The 24,685-nt window shown below is 48.3% G+C and overlaps 1 protein-coding gene and 1 long non-coding RNA gene across 2 annotated transcripts in view; both read left to right on the top strand.

Annotated features, from left to right (window-relative positions):
* LOC311633571 (uncharacterized protein) overlaps positions 1 to 14,974 on the top strand; it is a 51,666-nt gene extending 36,692 nt beyond the window's left edge. Inside the window, exon 7 of the mRNA XM_084906385.1 lies at positions 10,019 to 14,974. Coding sequence (XP_084762511.1) covers positions 10,019 to 11,328 — 1,310 coding nt within the window. The 3' untranslated portion in view covers positions 11,329 to 14,974. The remainder of the gene's footprint in view (positions 1 to 10,018) is intronic.
* Positions 14,975 to 15,140: 166 nt separating this feature from the next.
* On the top strand, positions 15,141 to 20,027 carry LOC311633673. Its single transcript, XR_014796990.1, has 3 exons — positions 15,141 to 15,539; positions 17,579 to 17,685; positions 17,770 to 20,027. It is a non-coding gene; the product is annotated as an uncharacterized lncRNA (long non-coding RNA).
* Positions 20,028 to 24,685: the final 4,658 nt, after the last annotated feature.

Genomic DNA, 24,685 nt, shown 5'->3' with positions numbered 1-24,685 from the left:
GGCATGTTTTTCACAAATTTAATCCTGAAGGCAATTTAAATTCCACTTGTACCATACAATGACAAGTAAATCTGCATTGCTAGCGTGCTTTTCCTTTTTTCTCTCTCTAAGTTTACCAGGAAGCATTCAGTAGTATAAGTGAAGTCATGGTTTGTAGTCTTTCTCAATTTTTTTTTTGTATAAATACTCTCACCATTGTCAGCTTCCAAATACCAAAATGATGGCACTGAACAGGGGCATGATAAGATACTTCAGTAGCTCGTCGTCATGATGTTTTTCCAACATACCGGTAGAGTAGGAACAAATATGTTCATAATAAAATAGGACAACAATTGAAAAGGGGCAAGTTTTAAACATTTAAAACGTTGATTTAAGTACAACTGACTTAAAACATACATTCAAAAATATTTATTGAGTAAAGAGAGGAAGGGAAAGGGAGAGGGAGATAGAAACATCAATGATGACAGAGAATCACTGGTTAGCTGCTTCCTATACCTCCCTTTCCCTGGGAATTGAGCCTGCAACCCACGTATGTGCCCTGACCATGAATAGAACCATGACTCTTGGTCCAGAAGTCTGTGGTCAACCACTGAACCACACCAGTTGGGCTATAGTATTGTAAACATTTTTAATTTATAAGACGAAACCGGATTGGCTCAGTGGATAGAGCTTCGGCCTGCAGACTGAAAGGTCCCAGGTTCGATTCCAGTCAAGGGCATGTACCTTGGTTGCAGGCATATTTCCAATAGAGGGTGTGCAGGAGACAGCTGGTGGATGTTTCTCATTGATGTTTCTAGCTCTCTATTCCTCTCCCTCTCTAAAAAAATCAATAAAATATATTAAAAAAATAAAAAATTAATATTTGTATTTTTTATTCTTTTCAATATATTTTATTGATTATTTTTACAGAGAGGAAGAGAGAGAAAGAATCAGAAACATTTATGAGAGAGAAACATCGATCAGCTGCTTTCTGCATACCTCCCACTGGGGATGTGCCTGGAACTAAGGTACATGCCCTTGTCCAGAATTGAACCTGGGACCCTTCAGTCTGCACACTGACACTTTATCCACTGAGCCAAACTGGTCAGGGCTGAACTTTTTTTATTTTATTGATTTTTCACAGAGAGGAAGGGAGAGGGATAGAGAGCTAGAAACATCGATGAGAGAAATACATCGACCAGCAGCCTCCTGCACACCCCGTACCGGGAATGTGCCTGCAACTAATGTACATGCCCTTGACCGGAGGGCCCCCTTCTCTCTGGTCCTCCAGAGAGCTGACCACAGCCCCGCTCTGGCTCACTCATTTCCCACCACGTTCACAGGAGCCCCACCTGGTCTGTGCTGTTGGCTTGTTCTGTCCTAGGGCCTGCCTTTGTTTTCATTAGCTCCGGCTTCAACACACGTGCCTGGAAATCACCTGAATTCATGTTGTGAAATCTTTTCAGCATGAGGTCAAGAACTCAAACTCTCCAGGCCAACCGGAGGCCAGCCCACTCCAGGCTGCTTCCTGTTCCCGATCCCAGGGACCCCTGGGACTCCCTCTATAAAGACAGACCAACGCATGGTTTTCTCACAAGGGCTGGTGGATAAAGTGATGGCCCACACTGGCTTTGGCTTTGTTCGGTCAATTAAATGTTAACACTTTTTTTTTTTTTTTTACTTTATTTTTTTTTAAAACCAATCTTTATTGTTCATATTATTACAAAGGTTCCTCATTTCTTCCCCCGTCCACCAGGTTCCCACCCCACCCTCCGCCCCCTCCCCATCCCCCATTGTCCTCATCCATAAGTGCAGTTTATGTTCAGTCTCTTCCTCCCTTTCCCCGATAGTAAATCCCTTTTCAGATAGTAAATCAGTTACAGTGGTGCCTCACACAACGAACTTAATTCGTTCCAGGAGCAAGCTTGTTATGTGAAAAGTTCGTTATGTGAAAATCGTTTTCCCATAACAATACATGTTAAAAAAAATAATTCGTTCTGTAGCATAAAATATGCTAAGATGACATATTTTTATTTATATACATCTAAAAACATAATTTTTTTTAAAAAAAACACATTTTTTTAATTTTAAGACAGACTAAGTAGAGTCTACCGAATCTTGCACATCTTCATCCATTTTCTGCTTTTTGGCCGATGGTTTCATGAAAAACCTGCCCAAAGTTCGCTGTGCGAGGCGTTCGTTATGCGAGGCACCACTGTACTTAGCATTTTCTCATATCAATAATACCTCCACATGCCCAATGATACATTTCACACAAAAGACATTTCCAAATAGGTCAACCAGCTTCATCCAGGCCCCACCCAAGGCACTCACAGATCAACACCCCAGCCCTATACTAATTCAACACATCCAGATCTAAGCCTTCATCACTTGATTCAGCAGACCCTCAAGTTCCCACAAAAGTTTCCAGCCATGTCTGAGAGGCAGCCGTGGGGCAAGGGCAGGCGAGGAGCGAGCTGTTCCGGGCCTGGCCTCTTGTTAACACATTTTTTATATTGATGACTATAACAGACTTCTCCACAATGATTTCTTTTTTAAAAACATTCATGTGAGCCCTAACCAGTATGGCTCAGTGGGTAGTCTGCCTGGGGAAGGAAGGGTCCTGGGTTCAATTCCAGCCAAGGGTAAGTGCCCCAATTGCAGGCTAGATCCCCAGTAGGGGGCATGCAGGAAGCAGCCGGTTAAGGATTCTCTCTCATCATTGTGTTTCTATTTCTCTTCCTCTCTGAAATCAATAAAAAAAAAAATACTTTAAAAAGGATCCATGTGAGAGAGACACATCAGCTGATTGCCTCCCACACTCACCCTGTCCAGGGCGTGGGGTCAAGCTTGCAACCATCAAATGTGCCCTTGACCAGAATCAAACCTGGGGCCCTTCGTTCCAAAGGCCAATGCTCTATCCATTGAGCCAAATGGGCTAGGGCAAGTAAATTCAATCTTAACGCTATTCCTTTTCTAAAAATGTTTTTATTGATTTTTGAGAGAGACAGGGAGAAGGAGAAACATCAAAGATGAGAATCATTGATCAGCTGCTTCCTGCCTGCCCCCTACTGAGACCAAGCCCCCAACCTAAGCATATGCCCTACCAGGAATCAAACCAGTGATCTCTTGGTTCATGGGTCCACTGCGACCCATTGAGCCACACCTGCTGGATGCACTATTGTTTTCAATTTTAGAGCAATTCTCTATCCTGCTTCCCCTGTGCCTACCTCTGTTGTGCCCCCATTGCTTGTAGGAGCTCTCCACATTTTAACCTGTGTCCATGGGCTATGCATATATGTATATACTTGATATGCATTATAGACAGAAAGAGAGAGAGAAACATTAATAATGACAGAGAATGACGATTACCTGCTTCCTGCAAGTCCACTCCATAGTGGGAATTGAACCCCTAACCCACATCTGTGCTATGACCAGGAATAGAATCCTGATCTCCTGGATCATAGGTTGATGCTCAACCACTCAGCCCCACCAGCTGGGCTATCTTCATTTGAAGTATATATATATATATATATATATATATATATATATATATATATATATTAAAATATATTTTATTGATTTTTTAAAATTTATTTATTTTTTTACAGAGGAAGAGAGAGGGATAGAGAGTTAGAAATATCGATGAGAGAGAATCATCGATCAGCTGTCTGTTGCACACCCCCTACTGGGGATGTGCCCGCAACCAAGGTACATGCCCTTGACCAGAATCAACCCTTCAGTCCATAGGCCGACGCTCTATCCACTGAGCCAAACCGGTTTCAGCTAAATATGTTTTATTTATTGTTGAAAATATTACAGATGTCTCACATTTACCCCATGTATATGCTCTTTGGGGAATCATTTCCAGCCCTCCCCCCCTCTCCCCTGGGAGGTCCGTCAGTCTGTCCCAGGTCACCAGGCCTCTGGGCCCATCTCCTCCCTCCCCAGCCCCACTGGCAGCCCCACAACACCTTGTTCCTCAGGTTCCTGAGCTGGAAAGCCAGCCCTCTCCTGGGCGGCTGAGAACTACATTTCCCAAAAAGCAATGCGCCTACGCGGGGCCTTTGGAGCCAGTGCATCCGATTAGGGCGGGACTTCCGGGTTGGTCCCCGTGGCGGACATTTTGACTTTTTGGCACTGTTCAAGCACAGACTTCACCGCGCCGATCGCCAGAAGGAGGTGGCGTGGGGGGGCGGCGTCCCGCCGGGCAGGGTGTCTGAGGCGGGGGGACCCCACCCGGCGGGACTGGGTCCCCGGGCCCCCGCCTCCTCCCGCGGACAGAGCGCCCTCAGCGGCCCCAGCGGCCCTCCCGCCTCGGGGCGGCGCCGCTCAGGCCGCAGCCCAGGCCGCCGCCCGGAGCAGTGAGTGCCCGTGGGGGCCGCAGGGGGCGGGCTGGGCCCGGAGGCCGGGGCGGAGGGGGCGGCCGGCCTGTGTGTGTAAAGGGACCGGGGGCTTCCGGGAGGGGCCTGTCCTCCTCAGGGCCGGGCTGGCTGTGCGCACAGAGGGACGGAGCCCGAGGGGGCGGCGGCCCCGGCCCCGGGGCTGGGCCAGGCCCCGAGCAGCCTGGGCCCCGGGTCCTGGCGGGGGAGCCGGGCCCTCAGCGCCTTCAGCTCCCACAGGCCCTGCGGTCAGAGCCGCTCAGGGGCCGGGCTGTGGGCTGAGGTCAGGGCCTCCCACTGCGGGGGCCTCTGAGGCTGTGGGGCCTGGGCTGTCCAGCCGCTCCTCCTGCCCCGGGACCTGCAGTCCCTCAGCCCAGGGTCCTGAGGCCACGGCTAGGGCTGTAGGAAGTGGACCCTGGTTTGGGCACCGGGTGGGTGAGATGTGGGAGGGCCTCCCAGGCACAGGCATGGGGTGATGACCGAGCTGGCTCAGCAACTGGCAGGTGCACTATATATATATATGTGTGTGTGTGTGTATATATATCTATAGAGGGGGGGGGGGCACTAGCTGGTTTCGGTCAGTGGGTAGAGCATCGGCCTACAGACTGAAGGGTCCCACGTTTGATTCTGGTCAAGGGCACATGCCCAGGTTGGGGATTCAACACACAATAGAGGCTTTCAAAAGGCAGCTGATCAATGATTCTCATCATTGATATTTCTAGCTCTTCCTCTTCTTTTTCCTATGAAATCACTTAAAAAATATGTTTAAAAGTAATAAAATTAGCCCTAACCAATTTGGCTAGGTGGATAGAGTGTCTGCCTACAGACTGAAAAGTCCCCAGGTTCGATTCTGTTCAAGGGCATGTACCTTGGTTGCAGGCACATCCCCAGCAGAAGATTTTTAAAAAATATATATTTTATTGATTTTTTAGAGATGAAGGGAGAGGGATAGCGAATTAGAAACATCGATGAGAGAGAAACATCAATCAGCTGCCTCCTGCACACCCCCCACTGGGGATGTGCCTGCAACCAAGGCCCATGCCCTTGACCGGGAATCGAACCCGGGACCCTTCAGTCCGCAGGCCGATGCGCTATCCACTGAGCCAAACCAGTTCTGGCACCAGCAGAAGCTTTTTATAGAGAGTTAGAAACACAGTGAGAGAGGAACATGGATCAGCTGCCTCCTGCACATCTCCTAGTGGGGGTGTTTCCAAATCTTAGCTAAATAGAAACTTGACCACCAACTTACACCATACACAAAATTGTGTATGGTAAATTGTGCTGCTATTAACATAGGGGTGCATATATCCTTTCTGACTGATGTTTCTGGCTTTTTGGGATATATTCCTAGAAGTGGTATCACTGGGTCAAGTGCAAGTTCCATTTTAAGTTTTTTTGAGGAAACTCCATGCTGTTCTCCACAGTGGCTGCACCAATCTGCATTCCCACCAGCAGTGCACCAGGGTTCCCTTTTCTCCGCATCCTTGCCAACATTTGTCGTTTATTGATTTGTTGATGATAGCCATTCTGACGTGTGAGAGTACTGTGGTGTCGTTTTCATTTGCATCTCTGGATAATTAGTGATTTTGAGCAGGTTTTCTTATGCCTCTTGGCCTTCTGTCTTCTTTCAAAAAGTTTCTATTTAGGTCCATTGCCTATTTTTTTTTTATTGGATTAGTTATCTTCCTTTTGTTAAGTTGTATGAGTTCTCTGTAAATGTCGGAGATTAAATATTTATTGGTGATAACATTGGCAAATATGTTTTCCTATGCAGTGGGCTTTCTTGTTGTTTTGTTGATGGTTTCTTTTGCTGTGCAAAAAGCTTTTTATTTTGATGTAGTCCCATTTGTTTATTTTCTCTTTAGTTTCCATTGTCTTAGGAGCGGTATCTATGAAGAAATTGCTTCGGTATATGTCTGAGATTTTGCTGCCTCTGGATTCCTCTAGTATTTTTATGGTTTCCCATCTTATGTTTAAGTCCTTTATCCATTTTGAGTTTATTTTTGTGAATGGTGTAAGTTGGTGATCTAGTTTCTTTTTCTTTCTTTCTTTCTTTTTTTTTTTTTTTTTTTGCATGTATCTGTTCAATTTTCCCAAAACCATTTATTGACAAGACTGTCTTGACTCCATTGTATGTTCATGCCTCCCTTGTGAAATATTAATTGAGCATAGTGGTTTCGGTCCATGTCTGGGTTCCCTATTCTATTCCATTGGTCTGTATGTCCTTTCTTGTGCCAGTACCAGACTGCCTTGAGAACAATGGCTTTGTAATACAACTTGAAATCTGGTATTGAGATCCCACCTACTTTGTTCTTTCTCGGGATTGCTGTGGCTATTCGGGGTCTTTTTTATTTCAGATGAATTTTTGGAGAGTTCTTTCTAGGTCTGTGAAATATGCCGTTGATATTTTAATGGGGAGTGCATCGAATCTATAGATTGCTTTGGGTAGTATGGACATTTTAATGTTGATTCTACCAATCCATGAACATGGTATGTTCTTCCATCTGTTCATATTCCTCTATCTATTTTTTCAGTGTCCTGCAGTTTTCTGCGTATAGGTCTTTTACCTCCATAATTAAGATTATTCCTAGGTATCTTATTTTTTTGTGTGTGTGTGATGGTAACTGGAATTGCTTTTTTAGTTTCTTTGTCTCTAAGTTCACTATTGGTGTATAGAAATACCATAGATTTCTTGGCATTAATTTTGTATCTTGCTACATTGCCGAATTAATTTAAGTCTAATAGTTTTTTGATGGAGTCTTTAGGGTTTTTTATGTACAATATCATGTCATCTGCAAAGAAGGGCAGCTTTACTAATTCTTTTCCAATTTGGATGCCTTTTATTTGTTCTTGTCTAATTGTAATGGCTAATACTTCCAGTACTATGTCGAATAGGTGTGGTGAGAGTGGGCATCCCTGTCTTGTTCCTGTTCTTAGAGGAAACGGTTTTATTTTTTGCCCAGTGAGTATGATAAACCCACTTGGCTGTGGGTTTATCATATATGGCTTTTATTATGTTGAGGTATGATCCTTCCATTCCCACCTTGCTGAAAGTGTTTATCAAGAAAAAAGTGTTTTATTTTGTCAGATGCTTTTTCTGCATCAATTGATAAGACTATGTGATTTTTCTCCCTCAATTTGTTTATGTGATGTATCATGTTTATTGATTTGCGGATATTGTACCATTCTTGCATTCCTGGGATGAATCCTACTTGGTCATGGTGTATGATCTTTCTGATGTGCTGCTGGGGCCAATTTGCTAGAATTTTGTTGAGGATTTTGGCATCTATGTTCATGAGAGATGTTGGACTGTAATTCTCTTTCATTGTGTTCTCTTTCATTCTCTTTTATCTGGTTTTGGTATTAGGGTGATGCTGGCTTCATAGAATGAACTAGAAAGTGTTCCTTCCTCTTGGATTTTTTTGAATAGTTTGAGGAAGATAGATTTTAGTTCTTCCTTAAATGTTTGGTAAAACTCCCCTGTGAAGCCATCTGGCCCTGGGCTTTTGTTTGCTGGAAGCTTTTTGATGACTGCTTCAATTTCTTCCATAGAAATTATCAGCCTATTGAGATGTTTAGATTCTTCCTGGTTGAGTTTTGTAAGGTTGTATTTTTCTAGGAATATGTTTATTTCCTCCAGGTAGTCCAGTTTGTTGGAATAGAGTTGTTCATAGTATATTTTAACAATCCTTTGTATTTCTCTGGGGTTGTTGCTATTTCTCTTCTTTCATTTCTATTTTGTTTATTTGGGTCCTCTCTCTTGCTTCTTGGTGAGCCTGGCTAGGGGTTCATCAATCTTGTTTACCCTTTCAAAGAACCACCTCTTGGTTTTGTTGATCTTTTGTATTGTTTTCTTTTTTTGGTCTCTATGTTGTTTATCTCTTCTGATCTAAATTATTTTCTTCCTTCTGCTTACACTGGGCTTTTCTTGTTGCTCTGTTTCTCCTTCAAGATAACTGCGGTCTCTGAGTCAGAGCTGGTTGTTGCGGGATGGAACCCAGCAGTGGGGGCTACCCAGTCAGGGGAACCCTGGCCTGCCGGCCCTCACAGTCTCCTGAAGTCTAGCTGTCCCTCAACTCTCCAAAAAACATTCCCTGTGAGACCACACACTCCCCCTTTGTCCTCTCACTCACACACTATCTTGCAGTCTGCCCTCCCATCAGCAGCCATCTCCCTCTAAACTTCTGGGTATTGGGGTTTATGACCAAAATAAAAGCCTAGGAGAGAAGCTGATCAATGACTGAACTGTCTCCCTTGTGACAGAAATATGGACTTTGCGGACGTGGCCATCGCCTTCTCTCAGGAGGAGTGGGGGCTCCTTGGTGAGGCTCAGAGACTTCTGTACTGTGATGTGATGCTGGAAGTGTTTGCACTGGTCTCATCTGCAGGTAAGGGCTTCACATTTTCCCAGTGTCCTGAGGTGATGCCCTCTCTTCTTTTATTCTCAAAGCATAGTTTTCTCTCTTCCACAGCTAGACCATGGGCTCTTGCATTTTATCCCATCATCCTGAAAATTTGCTATAACTGAGAGTGCTGAGTGTGTGGAGAGTCCAGAACAAAGGACTTCATGAATATCCCTCGAACCCATAGCCTCACATAGGACAGGAAGTGTCTGGGCGTTAGGATTATTGCAAACAGCTTAATGGGCCCAGCTTGCAGTTCTCTCTCTGGGAAGGTGTCTATGTCCACATCAATGGCTTCCATTTCTGCACCATTCCTCCAGCTATAGGCTCTTTGTGACTGACTGTGTCAGGTTACGATCTTTACTTGCATGAACTATGGGCAGTTCTTGAAAGATCTTCTTCCATTGTTGGTAATATTCTGTTCTCTGACTACTATTGCATGCTGTCTTGCTCTGGGCCAGTGCTGCCTACTCACCACTGTTGTCTGTCCATAAAACGCTCAATATTAGTGTTTTATGTGCTTGTACATTAGAAGGTACAAGGAGAGCCCTGTTTTTTTCACAGCTTGAACATACAGGGTTGATCTAAAGGGTTGCCTGGCCCTCCTGAGTTCCAATTTGTGGGAACTATGACATAAAGGTGGTGTTTAGATCATAACGGGAACCTGCTCATGTCCAACAGAGTTTAGGATGAGGTGCCACTGGCAACAGCTCATTTCTACCATTTGATTCCCATGCTTGACACTTCCCTGACTTATCTTTTAAACTGTGGCTTCCTGGTTTCTGGCTACCTTCATCGTTCTGTCCCTTTTCCATCACCTGTTCCTCTGAACTGCTCTATCACAGTATTCTCAAATATTGACCTGTGTTATGAGGTACACAGACGTGCTTCACTAGACCTCGACACAAACTTTTGGTTTCTTGAATTTTACTTGAAATAAGATGCAAGCAAGCTTCTGCACAGTTGGCCCATGTCACCAGCAGACAAGCCCTGTTATACCCTGAGCAGACGATCCAGCTTCTGTTCCATGTGGGGCTTGCCATGTTTGTCTCGTATTTTTTTGGACATTTTATTGGTATGGTAATCTTCAGTGGCTCAGAGCATCACGGCAGCATGTATCAATATTTCCTTTAGATAGGTTACCCTCACGTTTTTGCATGGAACCAACATGTTATGTGTGACACACTTTTGTACTGACACTTCTCCCTGTCATCACAGCCGACATTCATTTCATCGCCATTTTTTTTGTTTCAGGTTGTTGGCATAAAACGGATGATGAGGAGGCCTGTTCTGAGCAGAGTGTATCTGTACAAGGGGAGTCACGGGTCAGGGTTTATAAGACAGCTCCAGCCACCCAGAGGACCCATCTCTGTGGGAGATGTTTCTCTGTGTTTAAAGATATTCTGCACCTGACTGAGTCACAAGCAGTGGACTTTCTGCAGAAATGCTTCTTCAGTGACGCATGTGTGAAAGATTTCTGTTTCAGTGCAAAGCCTCATCAGCCACAGAGGGAAGCCAGTGGAGAGAAGCCCTGGACAGAAGCTGTGGACGGAGCCTCGTTTGTGACCAACTTAAGCTTCTCCTTATCAGAGCTGCCTTCAACCAGTAGGGAGGTTGGGGAAGACTTTCCAGCCATCTCAGACCTTCTCCAGCACCAGGCCCCTCTCAACACTGAGGATCCACACAGTCATAGTGAAATTTCAGAGGCCTTTCTCAATAGAAAAAGGCATCACCCATGGGATGAATGTGAAAAAGCTGCCAGCCACAACCAGCACCTCCTTCAACATCAGGGCGTCTGCTCTGGAGAAGTCAGTTATAAGTGCAGTACATGTGGGAAAGTGCTTTCATGTATCTTTAACCTCAATAGACATAGAAGAGGCCACACTGGAGAAAAATCCTATGAGTGTACTGATTGTGGGAAACTTTTCATTCAAATGTCTTCCCTCACTAAACACCACAGAGTTCACACTGGAGAAAAGCCTTACAAATGCAGTGAATGTGGAAAATCCTTTAGGCGCAAAAATGACCTCTTTATCCACAAGAGAGTCCACACTGGAGAAAAGCCTTACAAATGCGGTGAATGTGGAAAATCATTTAGCCGCAGTTCTGTCCTCTTTACCCACCAGAGAGTTCACACTGGAGAAAAGCCATATCAATGTAGTGATTGTGGGATGTCCTTCAGTCAGTACTGTAACCTCAGTAGACACTGCAAAATTCACATTGGAGAAAAACCTTACGAGTGCAGTGAGTGTGGGAAGTCCTTCCATCGTAGGTCTTCCCTCACTAAACACAGCAAGGTTCACACTGGACAAAAACCATACAAGTGTAGTGAATGCTGTAAATCTTTTAAGGAAACTACACACCTCCTTATGCACAAGAGAGTTCACACTGGAGAAAAGCTGCATCGATGTAGTGATTGTGGGAAGTGCTTCAGTCATAGCACTAGCTTCATTCAACACCTCAGAGTTCACACTGGTGAAAAACCTTATGAGTGTAGTGATTGTGGGAAGTGCTTCAGTCAAAGCTGTAGCCTCATTCAACACCTGAAGAGTTCACACTGGTGAAAAACCTTATGAGTGTAGTGATTGTGGGAAGTGTTTCAGTCAAAGCTCTAACCTCATCCACCACCTCAGAGTTCACAGTGGTGAAAGATTGTAAGAGTGTAGTGATTATCAGAAATTAATTGGGGAAATTGTTACTCTCACAGAGCACCAGAGAGTTTACATTGGAGAAGAGCTTTAAATGTGCAGAGAATGTTTTACTTTCTCAGAAGAACAACACCAAAGGAGAAGCTTTTACCCTATTTACCAGAATGCAAACCCCTTCATCAGAATATACACTCTTCTAGATTCCTCCTAAGTTTCAGGTATAAATGACACTTTCAAAAACTGCATCGCACTTTCTAACCTACTCGGGCCTACAACCTGATTGATATCACACAAATATTTGTGTGGAAGCTCTTTCACCCCTACCACCTGGCTCCCTTGAAGAGTGTGCATCCATCACAACCCCTGCATGCTCTGGGGTTGGGCTTGAGAAAATTGGTTGAGCTCCTGGGTGAATTTTTATTCCTTTATTTCTGACCAGAGAATTGACCTGACCTAGGTTTCGTCCACAGCACCCATCCTCAGCTGAGTGCTACACCTTTTGAGGTTATTGTGGGTCTCACATTAGGCTGTGATGAAGTGTTTCAGGTTCCAATTCAGGAGCCTGCAAACCTCTTGCTGTCCATTGCTCTGGTATATGATCTTTATGTAAAGGAGTTGTTTTTTTTTTTTCTTGTGTACCTTTAATATTGTTGGTCTATTAATTCCCTGAGATGTTTGAAAGGAAAGTTGTGTTCTGTCAGCATGGACAAGTGAACAATATGGTCGGGTCCCAAACTTTCTGTGCTTTGGAAGGCACAGCTTGATGGCAGAAAACCACTGTTTGTTCAATATTGGCTGATTTTGAATTGCTGACCAAGGCTTTGAGTGAAAGTGTGCATGACTTTGTGGTTCTAATGTGCTGTTTGATGCCTCTTTTTTTTTTTTTTCTTTTTTTCTTTTTTTTAAATATATTTTATTGATTTTGTATAGAGAGGAAGGGAGAGAGATAGAGAGTTAGAAACATCGATGAGAGATAGACATCGATCAGCTGCCTCTTGCACACCCCCTACTGGGGATATGCCCGCAACCAAGGTACATGCCCTTGACCAGAATCGAATTCGGGACCTTTCAGTCCCCAAGCCGATGCTCTATCCATTGAGCCAAACCAGTCTTGGCATGGTGCCTCTTTTTTGTAGAGGTCAATGGTCGCCCTGAACAGACAGCCTTTATTGTGCTCCTGTGGACAATATGAATTATATTCTCCGTTAGCAGTATGTATTACATAAGTGTCAGCAATGTTTAGGGGAACTACTCTCCACGAGCGTCAGGATGTATGAGACTGCATAGGCTGATAGGCTGGTGTCATTGGTTGTAAGACTCTGAGGTAGAATTAGTTTGGGACATAAACACTGTTTTCATAGTCATAGCAGATACTGCAGTTAAACTAGATGAAAAGTGCCTCATCTGAACATAAGTCCACAGTATTCCAGGGCCTGTGTTTTGTATGATCTTTGAATACATTCTGAGGACCTCCATCACTATTTCCTGTGCTTGTAGTCACTGGCAGACAAAATAATGTACAGTTTTTATGGACTCCCCTAGTCCCTGTAGGTGGTTCACCTCAAGGTTGTAGCTCAACAGGCAAGAACTCAAAGCTAGAGGAAGGATAATGCTGTAATCAGTCCCAGGTGTGGCCTTTGTTAACAGCATACCTGTTGATTCCAATGACAATTAGTCTTTTTTAAAAAAATATGTTTTATTGATTTTTTTCAGAGAGGGAAAGAGAGTTAGAAGCATCTATGAGAGAGAAACAGCGATCAGCTGACTCCTGTACACCTCTTACTGAGGATGTGCCCGTAATCAAGGTATATGCCTTTGATAGGAATAGAACCTGGGACCTTTCAGTCTGCAGGCCAATGCTCTATCCACTGAGCCAAACCGGTTAGGGCAGCAATTAATCTTTACTATTTGTCAATATTTGCTGCCACTGAAGCAACGTTGGTCCTTCCTGAGAACTGACATGCAACAAAGTGCTTCTTCCTCATGTGTGCTATTTGGTGAGCCCTGACCTAGAGATAAAGCTGTGAAACTGTCACATGTGACATAAACCACCTGTAACTCCTACACAGGGTGGGGCACCAAAGGCTCACACTTGTAAGTTCTGAAAACACAGATTATTTTTTTTAAATATATTTTTAAAATACCTTTATTCTTTTTTGGAGGGACAGAGACGAAGAGAGGGTAGGAGAAATAAACAGATCTGCTGCTTCCTGCATGACCACTATTGAGGTTCCATTTGGGGATGTGCACTGACCTGGAATCAAACCAGAGACCTTTCAGTGAATGGTTTGATACTCAAGCAGCTGAGTCCACCAGCCCGGGCAGAGTTTATTCCTGTATTATTATCATTAATTTTTATTAAATTATTTTGCATACCAGCAACTCTAAACCTTTTTGCCACATCCTTTATTTTCCTAATACCCTGTTATAATCTCTCTCTGCCTTTCTCAGCCTTCCAGGCAGTGATGGATTTTTCTTTTTTACAAAAAATAGTTCATATTGTTCATAATTTTATAGGCAATCCTTGGTGTGTACTCCTTAACAAAAACTGGTTTCCTCCACGTACACAATTTGAGGTTCAACACAAATGCTTATGTTAAAGAAATAATAATTTACTTACTTCCGAGTAGTACTGTGTTCAATGAATAATCACTTTATCTATTGATATGTCTTTTTTGTTGTTATTTTTAGGTTTTGAATATTATAAATAAATCTGGGAATATATGCATTCAGTTCTCTATATAGATATATGTTTTACTTATCACACTCTTGTGTGACTGAAACTGGTTTGGCTCAGTGGATACAGCGTCGGTCTGCGGACTGAAAGGTCCCAGGTTCAATTCCGGTCAAGAGCATGTACCTTGGTTGTGGGCACACCCCTAGTAGGGGGTGTGCAGGAGGCAGCTGGTCGATGTTTCTCATTCATCAGTGTTTCTAACTCTCTATCCCTCTCCCCTCCTCTCTGTAAAAAATCAATAAACTATATATATTTTTAAAAAACCTGTTGTGTAGGTGAATGTTTTATATTTAAGATATGCAGAACTGTGAGCCATAATGGTCATTCCCTTTTCCTTCCCCTTAACCAACAGTAAATAAAAATTTCCAACTTTCTGCTACCCTGCAAGGACATACAGTGGTTAACCTTTTGAAATGGTTATCCCGGAAATGTATATAATGTTAATTCACTTTCATTTTAATTCCATCTACCTAAGAATTTTTTTTAAAATATAGGGTTTTTTTTTACAGAGCAGAAGGGAGAGGGATAGAGAGAAACATCGATCAGTTGCCTCTGCACACCTCCTACTGGGGATGTGCCCACAACCAAGGTATTTGCCCTTGACTGGAATAGTGGGTTCTATTCATCAGACCTTTCAGTCATCAGGCCAACGCTCTATCCACTAAGCCAAACTGGTTTTGGCAGCTCATCCTTCTTGATCTTCCGGTTGAGGTTGTTGGTATAAATAGTATGGTTGGGTTGGATTGGTTTGGGTTTGGGTATCGGGAACTAGGTCCGCCTACTGGCTGCTTCTCCAGCTGAGCTTTATTAAATTTTTAAGTAGAATGTAATGTGTATTTTTTGTTGTTGAAGGTGTTACAGATGTCTCCCATTTACCCGTGTATAAGTTCTTTGGGGGATTTCTCCTAGTCCCCGCGCCACCCCCCCCACCCCCCCTTCCCTGAAAGGTCTGTCGGTCTGTCCCAGGTCACCAGGCCTCTGGTCCCATCTCCTCCCTCCCCAGCCCCACTGGCAGCGCGCCACCGCCTGGATAGAATGCGTGGAGAAAACTACATCACCCAGAAAGCAACGCGCACGCTTCAGTAGAGGTCTACGCGTTTTGGTTCTGCGCACGCGGTTAGGGCGGGACTTCCGGTATTCTCCTGGCGGACGGTTGGACTTCCGTTAACGGTTCAGCGCGCCGGTTGGGCGTTGGTCGCGCTGAGAAGGAAGAGGCGTCGGGGGCGGCGTCCCGCCGGGCAGGGTGTCTGAGGCGGGGCGCCCCCACCCGGCGGGACTGGGTCCCCGGGCCCCCGCCTCCTCCCGCGGACAGAGCGCCCTCAGGCCCCAGCGGCCCTCCCGCCTCGGGGCGGCGCCGCTCAGGCCGCAGCCCAGGCCGCCGCCCGGAGCAGTGAGTGCCCGTGGGGGCCGCAGGGGGCGGGCTGGGCCCGGGAGGCCGGGGCGGAGGGGGCGGCCGGCCTGTGTGTGTCTAAGGGACCGGGGGCTTCCGGGAGGGGCCTGTCCTCCTCAGGGCCGGGCTGGCTGTGCGCACAGAGGGACGGAGCCCGAGGGGGCGGCGGCCCCGGCCCCGGGGCTGGGCCAGGCCCCGAGCAGCCTGGGCCCCGGGTCCTGGCGGGGGAGCCGGGCCCTCAGCGCCTTCAGCTCCCACAGGCCCTGCGGTCAGAGCCGCTCAGGGGCCGGGCTGTGGGCTGAGGTCAGGGCCTCCCACTGCGGGGGCCTCTGAGGCTGTGGGGCCTGGGCTGTCCAGCCGCTCCTCCTGCCCCGGGACCTGCAGACCCTCAGCCCAGGGTCCTGAGGCCACGGCTGGGGCTGTAGGAAGTGGACCCTGGTTTGGGCACCGGGTGGGTGAGATGTGGGAGGGCCTCCCAGGCACAGGGACCGGGATGTGCAAAGGCTGGGAGTGAAGACTGAGCTGGCTCAGCAACTGGCAGGTATTCTTTAAAAGCATATACATTTATTAATTTCAGACATAGAAAGGGAGAGAGAGAAAGAGACAGAGAGGTATCCATGAGTCCCGGCCACACCTCCCTGCCCTGCTTCCCTCCCCAGATTCTCCTCAGGCACCTCAAGTTTGTGCCTCTCCCTCTGCTACAGCCTTGGGTGGGTGTTATAATTGTAAAGTCCTATGTTCTGGGCTTAAACAACCACAACACTGGGTTTCTGTCCTGCCAGCAACAGTGCCGCTCCGGCTGCCTTCTTAGGGTGCAGCCTTTTGCAGCTGAGGCCTCAGGTCTAGATTCTCTGGTCAGCAGCAGTCTTGTTGCATTCCTTTCCAGAGTTGGATGTTCCACCTGTCACCAAGGCTTCAGTGCAAGGCAGCTTCCTGGCCCTCTGGGCCTGCTGGCTGGTGTGCCGCCCCAGCCCAGGTCCCCGTTCCTACCATTCTCCAGGTGTCCTCTGCCCTTCGTTGTCAGTTGTCTCCTCAGCTGTGTCTAGTTTGCTAATTCCAGGGGGGATGTTCTACAATTTATTTGCTTTGCCAGTCTGGCCCTGGGATGAGGTGCATGTCACGTCTGCCTATTTGGCCGCCATTTTCTTCCACTTGATGGTGGTTCTTAATAGATGAGTTTGAAGGAAGAAACTGTCATGGAGAAAGGCCTTCAAAGCAGGACTCGGCTGCCTCTGCGGGTGTGGACTATCGGAGTCTGGGCAATAATTGGCCTCGTTTGAATTTGGCACGCATTCTCTGGACCGCACTTGCTGAGAAGTGAGAGGCAAATGACCTGACTTATGTGGCCTTGAACTGGGAGTGCCAGTGTGGGAGAGGAGTGATAGAAAGAGTCCTGTGCCCCTGGCTAGGGAGTGAATTCATGGCCACATAGACAAGAGAGTACATGAAGGGGGAGTCCATTTCTGTATTCTCTGGATGATACAATAAGGACAATTTTAGGGTACCTCTCTGAAGAGGGGTGTTGTGGTGCTACATGCCAGTTCAGATCTCAGATACCATTTATCTACCCACCTGCCTGTTGTTTAGGGCTGTTAGAGTCATTGATAGGAACGAGGTAGCATACATCAGTGTCACTCAGGCTTGAAAATCTCCAGGCGTGGGTCAGGGAGAAGGGTAAGACATAAATACATTATGGAAGTGGTAAACTATAATTTTTGAAGAGAAAGTGTTGGGAAATAACCCATCCTCACAACAGCAGATTTTGAGTTCTCTCTGAAGTTGTGCCTCTGAAAATGAGGCTGTGTAGAAGTGTGTTTCAAAGAATCATGTGGAGCAGGTACTGCAAAGTGATGGCCCTAGCAAACGGGGGGTTTGGGCAAAAGGGTGAAATATGAGAAGAAAGTGACTGACGAGACCAAATCCTGGCATCTTATGTGCGGAGTAGACGGAGCCACGGGTTGTGGGGGGTGGGGAGTACGATGCAAATTAAATCCTCGGAGAGAAGCTGATCAAGAACTGAATTGTCCGCATTATGACAGGATATGGACTGTGAGGGCCTGGCCATTGCCTTCTCTGGGGAGTGGGGGATCCTCGATGAGGCTCTGTGATGTGATGCTGGAAGTTTTTGTACTTGTAGCATCTGTAGGTAAGACCTACACATCTCTCTTCATGTCCTAAAGAGATGTCCTCTCTTCCCATAGTCTCTGATGTAACTTTCTCTCTCCCACAGCCAGTGCATAGACTCTGCTGATCACCCACTTTCTTGTCAACCGTGCTGCAGCTGCCAGTGCTGAGGTGTGTGGAGAGTCCCGAGCATCCCTGACGCATTGTCTCACAAAGTGCAGAAAGTGTCTGGAGTCTCGAGTGTCACAGACAGCTTCCCCTCGGAGGTACGGGCAGTCACTCTGAGGGGGCACAGAGCTGGAGGGCATCCTGGCCCCTTCTCTCCTGGAAGATAGGCCGGCTGGCCTCCGGTTAACTGGAGATCATGGTCTTTCTGAAGAGGTCACTTAGCACGTCATCCTGGTAACTGGGGAGTGTCCTACAGAGAGGAAGAACTGAAATGCAGGCATGAGGGTAGGAGTGTCCTCAGAGAGCCCTCCTTTTCCCTACACCCCCCTCCCAGATGTCCCCATGCAGGCCACGTGGCCAGGATCAAAATTTCTGCTCCTACTCGGCCTGTTCACAGCTTAGCATCACCCCAACACACAGCATCACCCCGACATTCCTTGGTTAGGATGGCTAGGGCTTGGTGGCTGGGTCAGCGGAGGCTGCCTCTGTGAGGGGCCCTCCCTTTGGTATTAGGTCCCCAGGGCCTGGGGCAGAGAAGGACAGTGACAAATGGGGGTGCAACATCCATGCGAGGTGGGGCGATCAGAACAAGGCCTAGAAGCAGAGGCAGCAGGGAACATGGAGCCCAGGGGGAAAAGCCGGGCTGCGGACCTCATGGGCTGTGGTCTGAACGGGAGCCCCTGGGAGGCCAGTCCTTGCTCTAACCATGGCTCACGAGGGTGAGCCCTGAGGAGCTGGGAGAAGATCCTCATCTCTGCATGGTGATTTTAATTGCAAACTCAGTTTTACTTGTATTTTGTGCTTTTCTGCAATCTCTGCGTTTTCTACCATGAAATTAACTCTTGTCAAAGGTAATTGAAGAAAAAAAAGTTAGGGGAAAACCCCTAAAAGACCGGCAACTCCCTCGTAGCAAGACAGGGATGGGCTGTCCAAGTGCATGCGGCCGGAGTTCCAGGAGCATTAGGACAAGGCTGCTTTGCCCAGGGTCTGGCTCCTGGCCGCCTGAGGACTGTGGGCCCAGAGCCACGCCCACTGTTGGGATTCCTGCCCCTTACACACCCTCCTAGGACCTGAGGCCCCTGCCCCCAGCCACTCGATGCCTGCACTCACCGTGAAGCACCCGCGTCTTATGACTTGAAATCGGGGGAAATGGCTTAAGTCTGGTGCAGTGAACCAGACAAGCATCCACTGTATGGAGTCACATGAGGAGCGGAGAGGTGGAGATGTGCAGACAGCAGCAAAGGCGGAGAGATCACTGGTTTGCAGCAGCATGCTCGGGAAACAGGCGGAGGGCAGGCCAGGACTGGGCAGCCCGGGAAGCAGAGCAGGTGCATGCGACCAAGTCAGTGCCACTTCCAGAGAAGGGGACAGTGCGATGGGCACGCATTTGCTTTTCTGGCGACCTTGTGTTGATGGTGATACGGCTTTGCCATTTACAGGACCAATGATAACCTTTCCTTTTAAAATAAAGCTAAGTGGAAATGATGAGTGGATCTGAGGGGAAAGATGTCAGTAATCACAGAGGTGATACAAGCATGGCAAAATCAGAGAGATGGTACAAGGGCGGCTGGAGACAAAAGAAGGCAGTAGCTCAAGGCCCCTGCGGACCTGTTCTCCCAGCTCTGACCGTGACTGTGAGCTCTCACAGCAGCATCCAAGATGTCACAGGACCTTAGCCCGTCGCCATGTCACTTTGGGCTGAATCCTGGTTCAGCAACTTCGACCCAATTATTTGAAATGCTTGAGTGAAGCAATAAATACTTCAAAACATAAAACTGTCTAAAAAGGGACTTATCTGCAAAAGCCAACGATTCCATGCTCTGACAATGAACTTGGAATAAAGGGCAGCGGTTTTTAATTTAGCTGCTCAAAAAGAACTCTTAAAAAATCTTCCAACGGAGGCCGCATATGTGATGAAGCATCGTGACGGCCGATGAGCTCTGTGCTGCACACGGGCATGACCTTCACGCCTGCAGGTTCTCCAGAGGGGGTAGCAGTCAGCCAGGGGCTTACTGAGCTCGGACATTGTGGCCCAAGGACCTGTGTGTACGTCCTGAGGCTCCGTAAACCGCGCTGTGCTGGAGTACGGCCCCGAGGCTGTGACAGCTCATCTTTTTTGAAGTCAGAACTCACGTTAGTACTTCAACTTGGGGTCAAGTAGTTTTTTATGGGTTATTCCCCCCTCCCACCCGGAAACGAAGGAGGGTGTATGGTGAAGACATTAATAAAGGGAAAGGATTGGGAATCCTTGGTGTCAGAAAAACCGAGGTTCGTTAGGAGAGGGTGGCGTGTCAGTGTAAGGCCAGAATCCTAGACATTCAGACAGAGCGGGGAGGACCCTGCCCTTCTCCTTGCTTTTGCTTCTCCAAACGTGACTCTCTTTGCTAAATTGTTCCCCCCACCCCACCCACCCATCCAATAACCCAAGTGGGGAAGGGAAAAAAAAAAAACACCCACACAATAACAGATGACGCTACATTAGCTAAACGTCCTTGGAAAATTGGAATCCTCTCCAGCCCAGGAGTGATGGAAACATTACCCACGGCAAAACCAGAATCAGGACTCAGTGAGTCATTTATGCTCTGACTCCATTTAATGAATGTAGTGGCACCTTGTGCCAATGCTTTACTTGGCACGTAAGGGGAATTCTGTATTTCTCAAGAAGTCCATGCGTTAGACTATTTTTTAATTTCAGTGAGTTACATTATTAAACAGGTTTGTTTATTAATTTAGGGCATGGCTTTTCTTAGACATTTTTTCCCCCTCAGAAGGGATGGGAGAGGGAGAGAGATGCATCAACGATGAGAAAGATGCATTGGTGCCTTCTACACTACCCCTACTAGGGATTGAGCCCATAGTGTGGCATATGCCCTTACCAGGAATCCAAAGGTGACCTCCTGGTTTCTGGGACAATGCTCAGCCAACTGAGCCACACCAGCTTGAGCCCACCGCAGGCATCTCACTCTTCCAGCCAGCTTGAGCAGGATGGGATGGCTTCCAGGGGCCCAGGAAGATTGTCTGGGATTGACTTCACTCATTCTCTGCAACCTTCTGCCTTTGGTTTGAAAACCTTGACGAAGGCTTTTGCTCGAATCCAGTGCTTTTCCCTGTTAGATGTAGAGTTTTAGGACATGGCCAGCCCTCATGCCCCTCTAGCTGGGGAAGTGGCCCTGATTTAGGGTTCATTGGGACGGTGCTTTTTGTGAGCATCATGATAGTTGTATGTGGGTCTCAGGGTGTGGGACACAATTTTCTGTTGCAAGTTCCTCTAACTGACTCAGTGAATTGAAAGGGTTAATACATTGCAGCTAACCGGAAATGGGGGCATTCTAATGTCACAAGAAGGACCTCATCTGGGTTCTAATTCTGCCTCTGCCACAGAGCAGCACTGAGCTTACTCAACTCACTTACTTTCCTCATCGGTGCCTCAATGTCCCTGGCAACAGAAGGGACAGGTTGAGGGGGTTGGAAATTCTGTGATTTCAACAGAGAGGCCTTGCAGAATTTGTGCTGATTGTTCCTCAAGGCTGGGCCGGGACAGGTCAACGTGAAGGCCCAGCACCTGGGGCTCAGGCCCCAGCCTCGGGGAAGCCCTGCAGGACAGGCCGGAGGTCTCGGGGACCGAACCGGCCCACCACCGGGAATGGTGATCTCCGGAGAAGGTAACGTGTTTGTGAACCACCCTGGAGTCCACGACTCCAAAAGAATGCAGGGAAGACCAAGCCTCCTGCTGGTCCAGGTGTCTGGCTCAAGCTTCCTTCCCAAACAAGAACGTGGTTTCCTAGGTCCGGAGTGAAAACTTGATACTCCTGCTTTAGTGACTCTAAACCACAGACTTTCTGTCTCCTTAGACGGGCTCATGACCAGCTGGCACTCACCATCCCTCACAGGATAACCCTGAGGGCAGGACGGAAAGAACCTCTGAATTCTTTCCGTGCTGGCAGGGACCTGCCATCGAGTAGAAGATGCAGGCCCAACAAACTGGTCGCTGCTCCAGATGGCTACAGCTTTCCCGCCCGTGAAATGCAAGCTCCCTGTTCTGTGTTTGCATTACTGCTGCTTGAATCAACTCGGTTCTTGGGAAGAGGATCCTGGGTCTCTTTTGCTTCTGTAATTACGTCTTCCTCTTCCTTTATTGTATGTAAGGCATTGAACTGGTCTCTATAAACAGAGGCGAAAGAAAAAAGTCTTGTGTTTAAAATAAAACACATGAATTGACTCACCAGCCCAGGCCAGGACCTGGCCGAGAAAGGCTGGCATTTTTCTGGGACTCGGACATCACGGGGCTCATGGCAATCACGATCCCTCCGTTGGGAAAATGAGGATCGAAGCACATGACCTGGGTCTGGGAACCCTAAACGTCGACAAGACCTGCAGAAGCCTCGGGGGTCAGGCAGTTCCTCATCTCAGGAGAGCAAGCCCTGAGCCATCGGAACCTCAGCTCAGAAATGCGTGGGCCTTGACGGGTCAGACCCTGGTTTTCTTGCTTGAATGAAAATGAGCCTGCTGGGTTGGGGCAGCTGCTCCGGCTCCTTCAGCCATGGAGCCGATGAGGTCCCACCTGATGGGAGGGCTTCTCTGCGAGCTCACCGTGAAGCGAGCGGCCCGGAGCAGTGATGCTCACACACCGCCGGGCCCTGAACCCTGGCGTTAACTGCGCTCCCAGCGCCCTGGGCTCGGCATCTGGTCTTCTGGTTTGCGGTGCTCTCTTCCCACAGCCCTGCTGCTTGGCCTTGTGCTACAGTGCTTTCCTGTCTGGCTCTGACCCACCCCCCACCCGTACACACACAAACTCACGGGGGGCAGGCCCCACAGTCTTCTCCGTGCTGGGGAGGACTCTGCTCGGAGCAGGCTCAGGAAACTTGCCTGCTCCCTGGCCCCCTGCAGACACTGTCTGATGCAGAACCATCATCCGATCATCCTCCTGGGTACCAGGCCATGCTCTTCTAGTTGGCACCTGCCTGCCCTCTGTAATTTTTTACCAGCTGCATTATAGAGAGCCAATTTAGCACAGCATCGAGGGGTGAAGACCACCCTGGACCCCCCCCCCCCCCAGATGCATCTCTGATTACTTGATGTCCAAACCACAAGGTTTCCAGCACCAAGCCTCTTCCTCCTGCCTCATTTCTGGAAGCTCCCTCAACCCTGTAGTCCAGCATCTCTTAAACACTCACTCCCAGTGAATCCAAATCATTAGTGAGGCACGGAGGCCTTCCACAGCTGAGCATCCCATGCTCCAGCTTTCTCTCTGCCACTAGCTGCACTTCCAGCAAGCAGACCACACCGAGCAGCAGCTTCACCTCCCCCCACCTCCTGCCCCACTGGCTAGCCTGTTCCCCTCAACTCCCACCACCATGCTGCCTCCTCTGCCTCCTTGGAGCTCTTCTATGCCTAACTGATGTGCACACAGCTCTGCTCACATCCCATCACGCCTCCTGGCTCCTGGCCCTCAGGTCACTGGTTCTGCGTGCCTCTCGGGGCCTCCACCACAGCCAGGTTTGTGTCCTATCGGCAGAAGCAGGACAACCACAGCATACCCACAACTCTCCTCCAGCCCGTTCAGGGGAAATCAGACTCAGAAAGGGCTCAGCCTGCAATCTGAATTCCTTCCCTAGGTACCTCTGTCATATTTTTATATTGAACTTAATTCCAAAAGCAGATGAAGAATTGTCTGGCAATGGACCATGTCTTTGAAAAGCCAACAAAAGCCAAACACCCCTCCTTGCAGAAAGCTGGAACCATCCCAGGAAACAAGAAGGATGGGCTGGGAAGATGGCCTGTCCCTTGCTCTTGGGACACCAGTGCATCCGGGGCTCTCTGCCCAGAATGGAGGCCTGGGCCCGCGCTGAAAGCCAGAAACCCTTCTGTGCACTGAGCCTTGTTCTCCGTACTCCCTTCCAGAAGGATCCGGTCCTGCATGGCCGTCATATCTGGCTTCTGAAGTGATGTTTCTCTTCAAGTTTTGCGTCACGCGGGTGAGCACCTGATACCCAGATCAGCAGTCTCACACACCACACGCCCCTGCTGGGAGCCTGCTCCCAAAAGAGGGAAAGGCCACGTGCACAGAGAGGCCATTTCGGTGTGATCTACACCAAATGACGTGGGGGTGGCCAAGTGCCTTCCAGTCAGGCAGCCACTGCCACGTGTGGCCACAGAGCACTGAGCTCGCAGCCAGTCTGAGCTGAGACGCACCATCACTGCAACATGTTCAGCAGGTTCTGGGGACTAAACAATGTAAACTCTCTCACTAAGAAGCTGCGCTGCAGGGGCGGAGGCCCTTACCTGTCCGTTTCCTGCCACAGGCTCTCGTTCTTCTGGGCTGGGCGACCATGACCTTGGCCCCCTGCTCCTGCTGCAGGGCCTCCCGGTTGGTGGTCAAGAGCTTCCTGAACTCCTACAGCCCTGCCTCCTGTGGGAGCTGGTCCTGCTGCCGAGGAGGGAAACCCACCGCTAGGCACGGACTCGCAGGAGCCTGCCCTGCCTCCGTGAGCGGCTTCTTGCAGAGCTGAGGGAGGCAGGGATGGGCAGCGGTCACCTCCTGAAGCTCCATGCACTTGATGCTGCTCTCCTGCAGGGCCAGAGAGGCGCCCACAGCTCCTGGACTCTGCCCCGGAGTGGCTGGTTTTCTTCCACCAACGCCAGGATCTGGCTTTAGGCTGAAGAGCAAAGTGGAGTCTGAGCCCAGATTCCAGGGCCTCTGCTTCACGAACTCTCTGCGCCTGGCCCGACATGGCCATCCCCTGAGCCATCCCCTCGGTCTGAGGGGCCGAGGGTGGGCAGCTGGGGTGCCCTCCCTGTTCCTCAGGGTGCGGTTGCTGTCAGCACCTGAGGGTTCCTCAGGCCATTGTGGCCCT

The sequence above is a fragment of the Pipistrellus hanaki genome (assembly GCF_964339955.1).
Source record: "Pipistrellus hanaki genome assembly, chromosome: 15".
Lineage (NCBI taxonomy): Eukaryota > Metazoa > Chordata > Mammalia > Chiroptera > Vespertilionidae > Pipistrellus > Pipistrellus hanaki.
The sequence above is the reverse complement of the archived record's forward strand: the minus strand, read 5'-3'. Positions and strand labels throughout refer to the sequence as shown.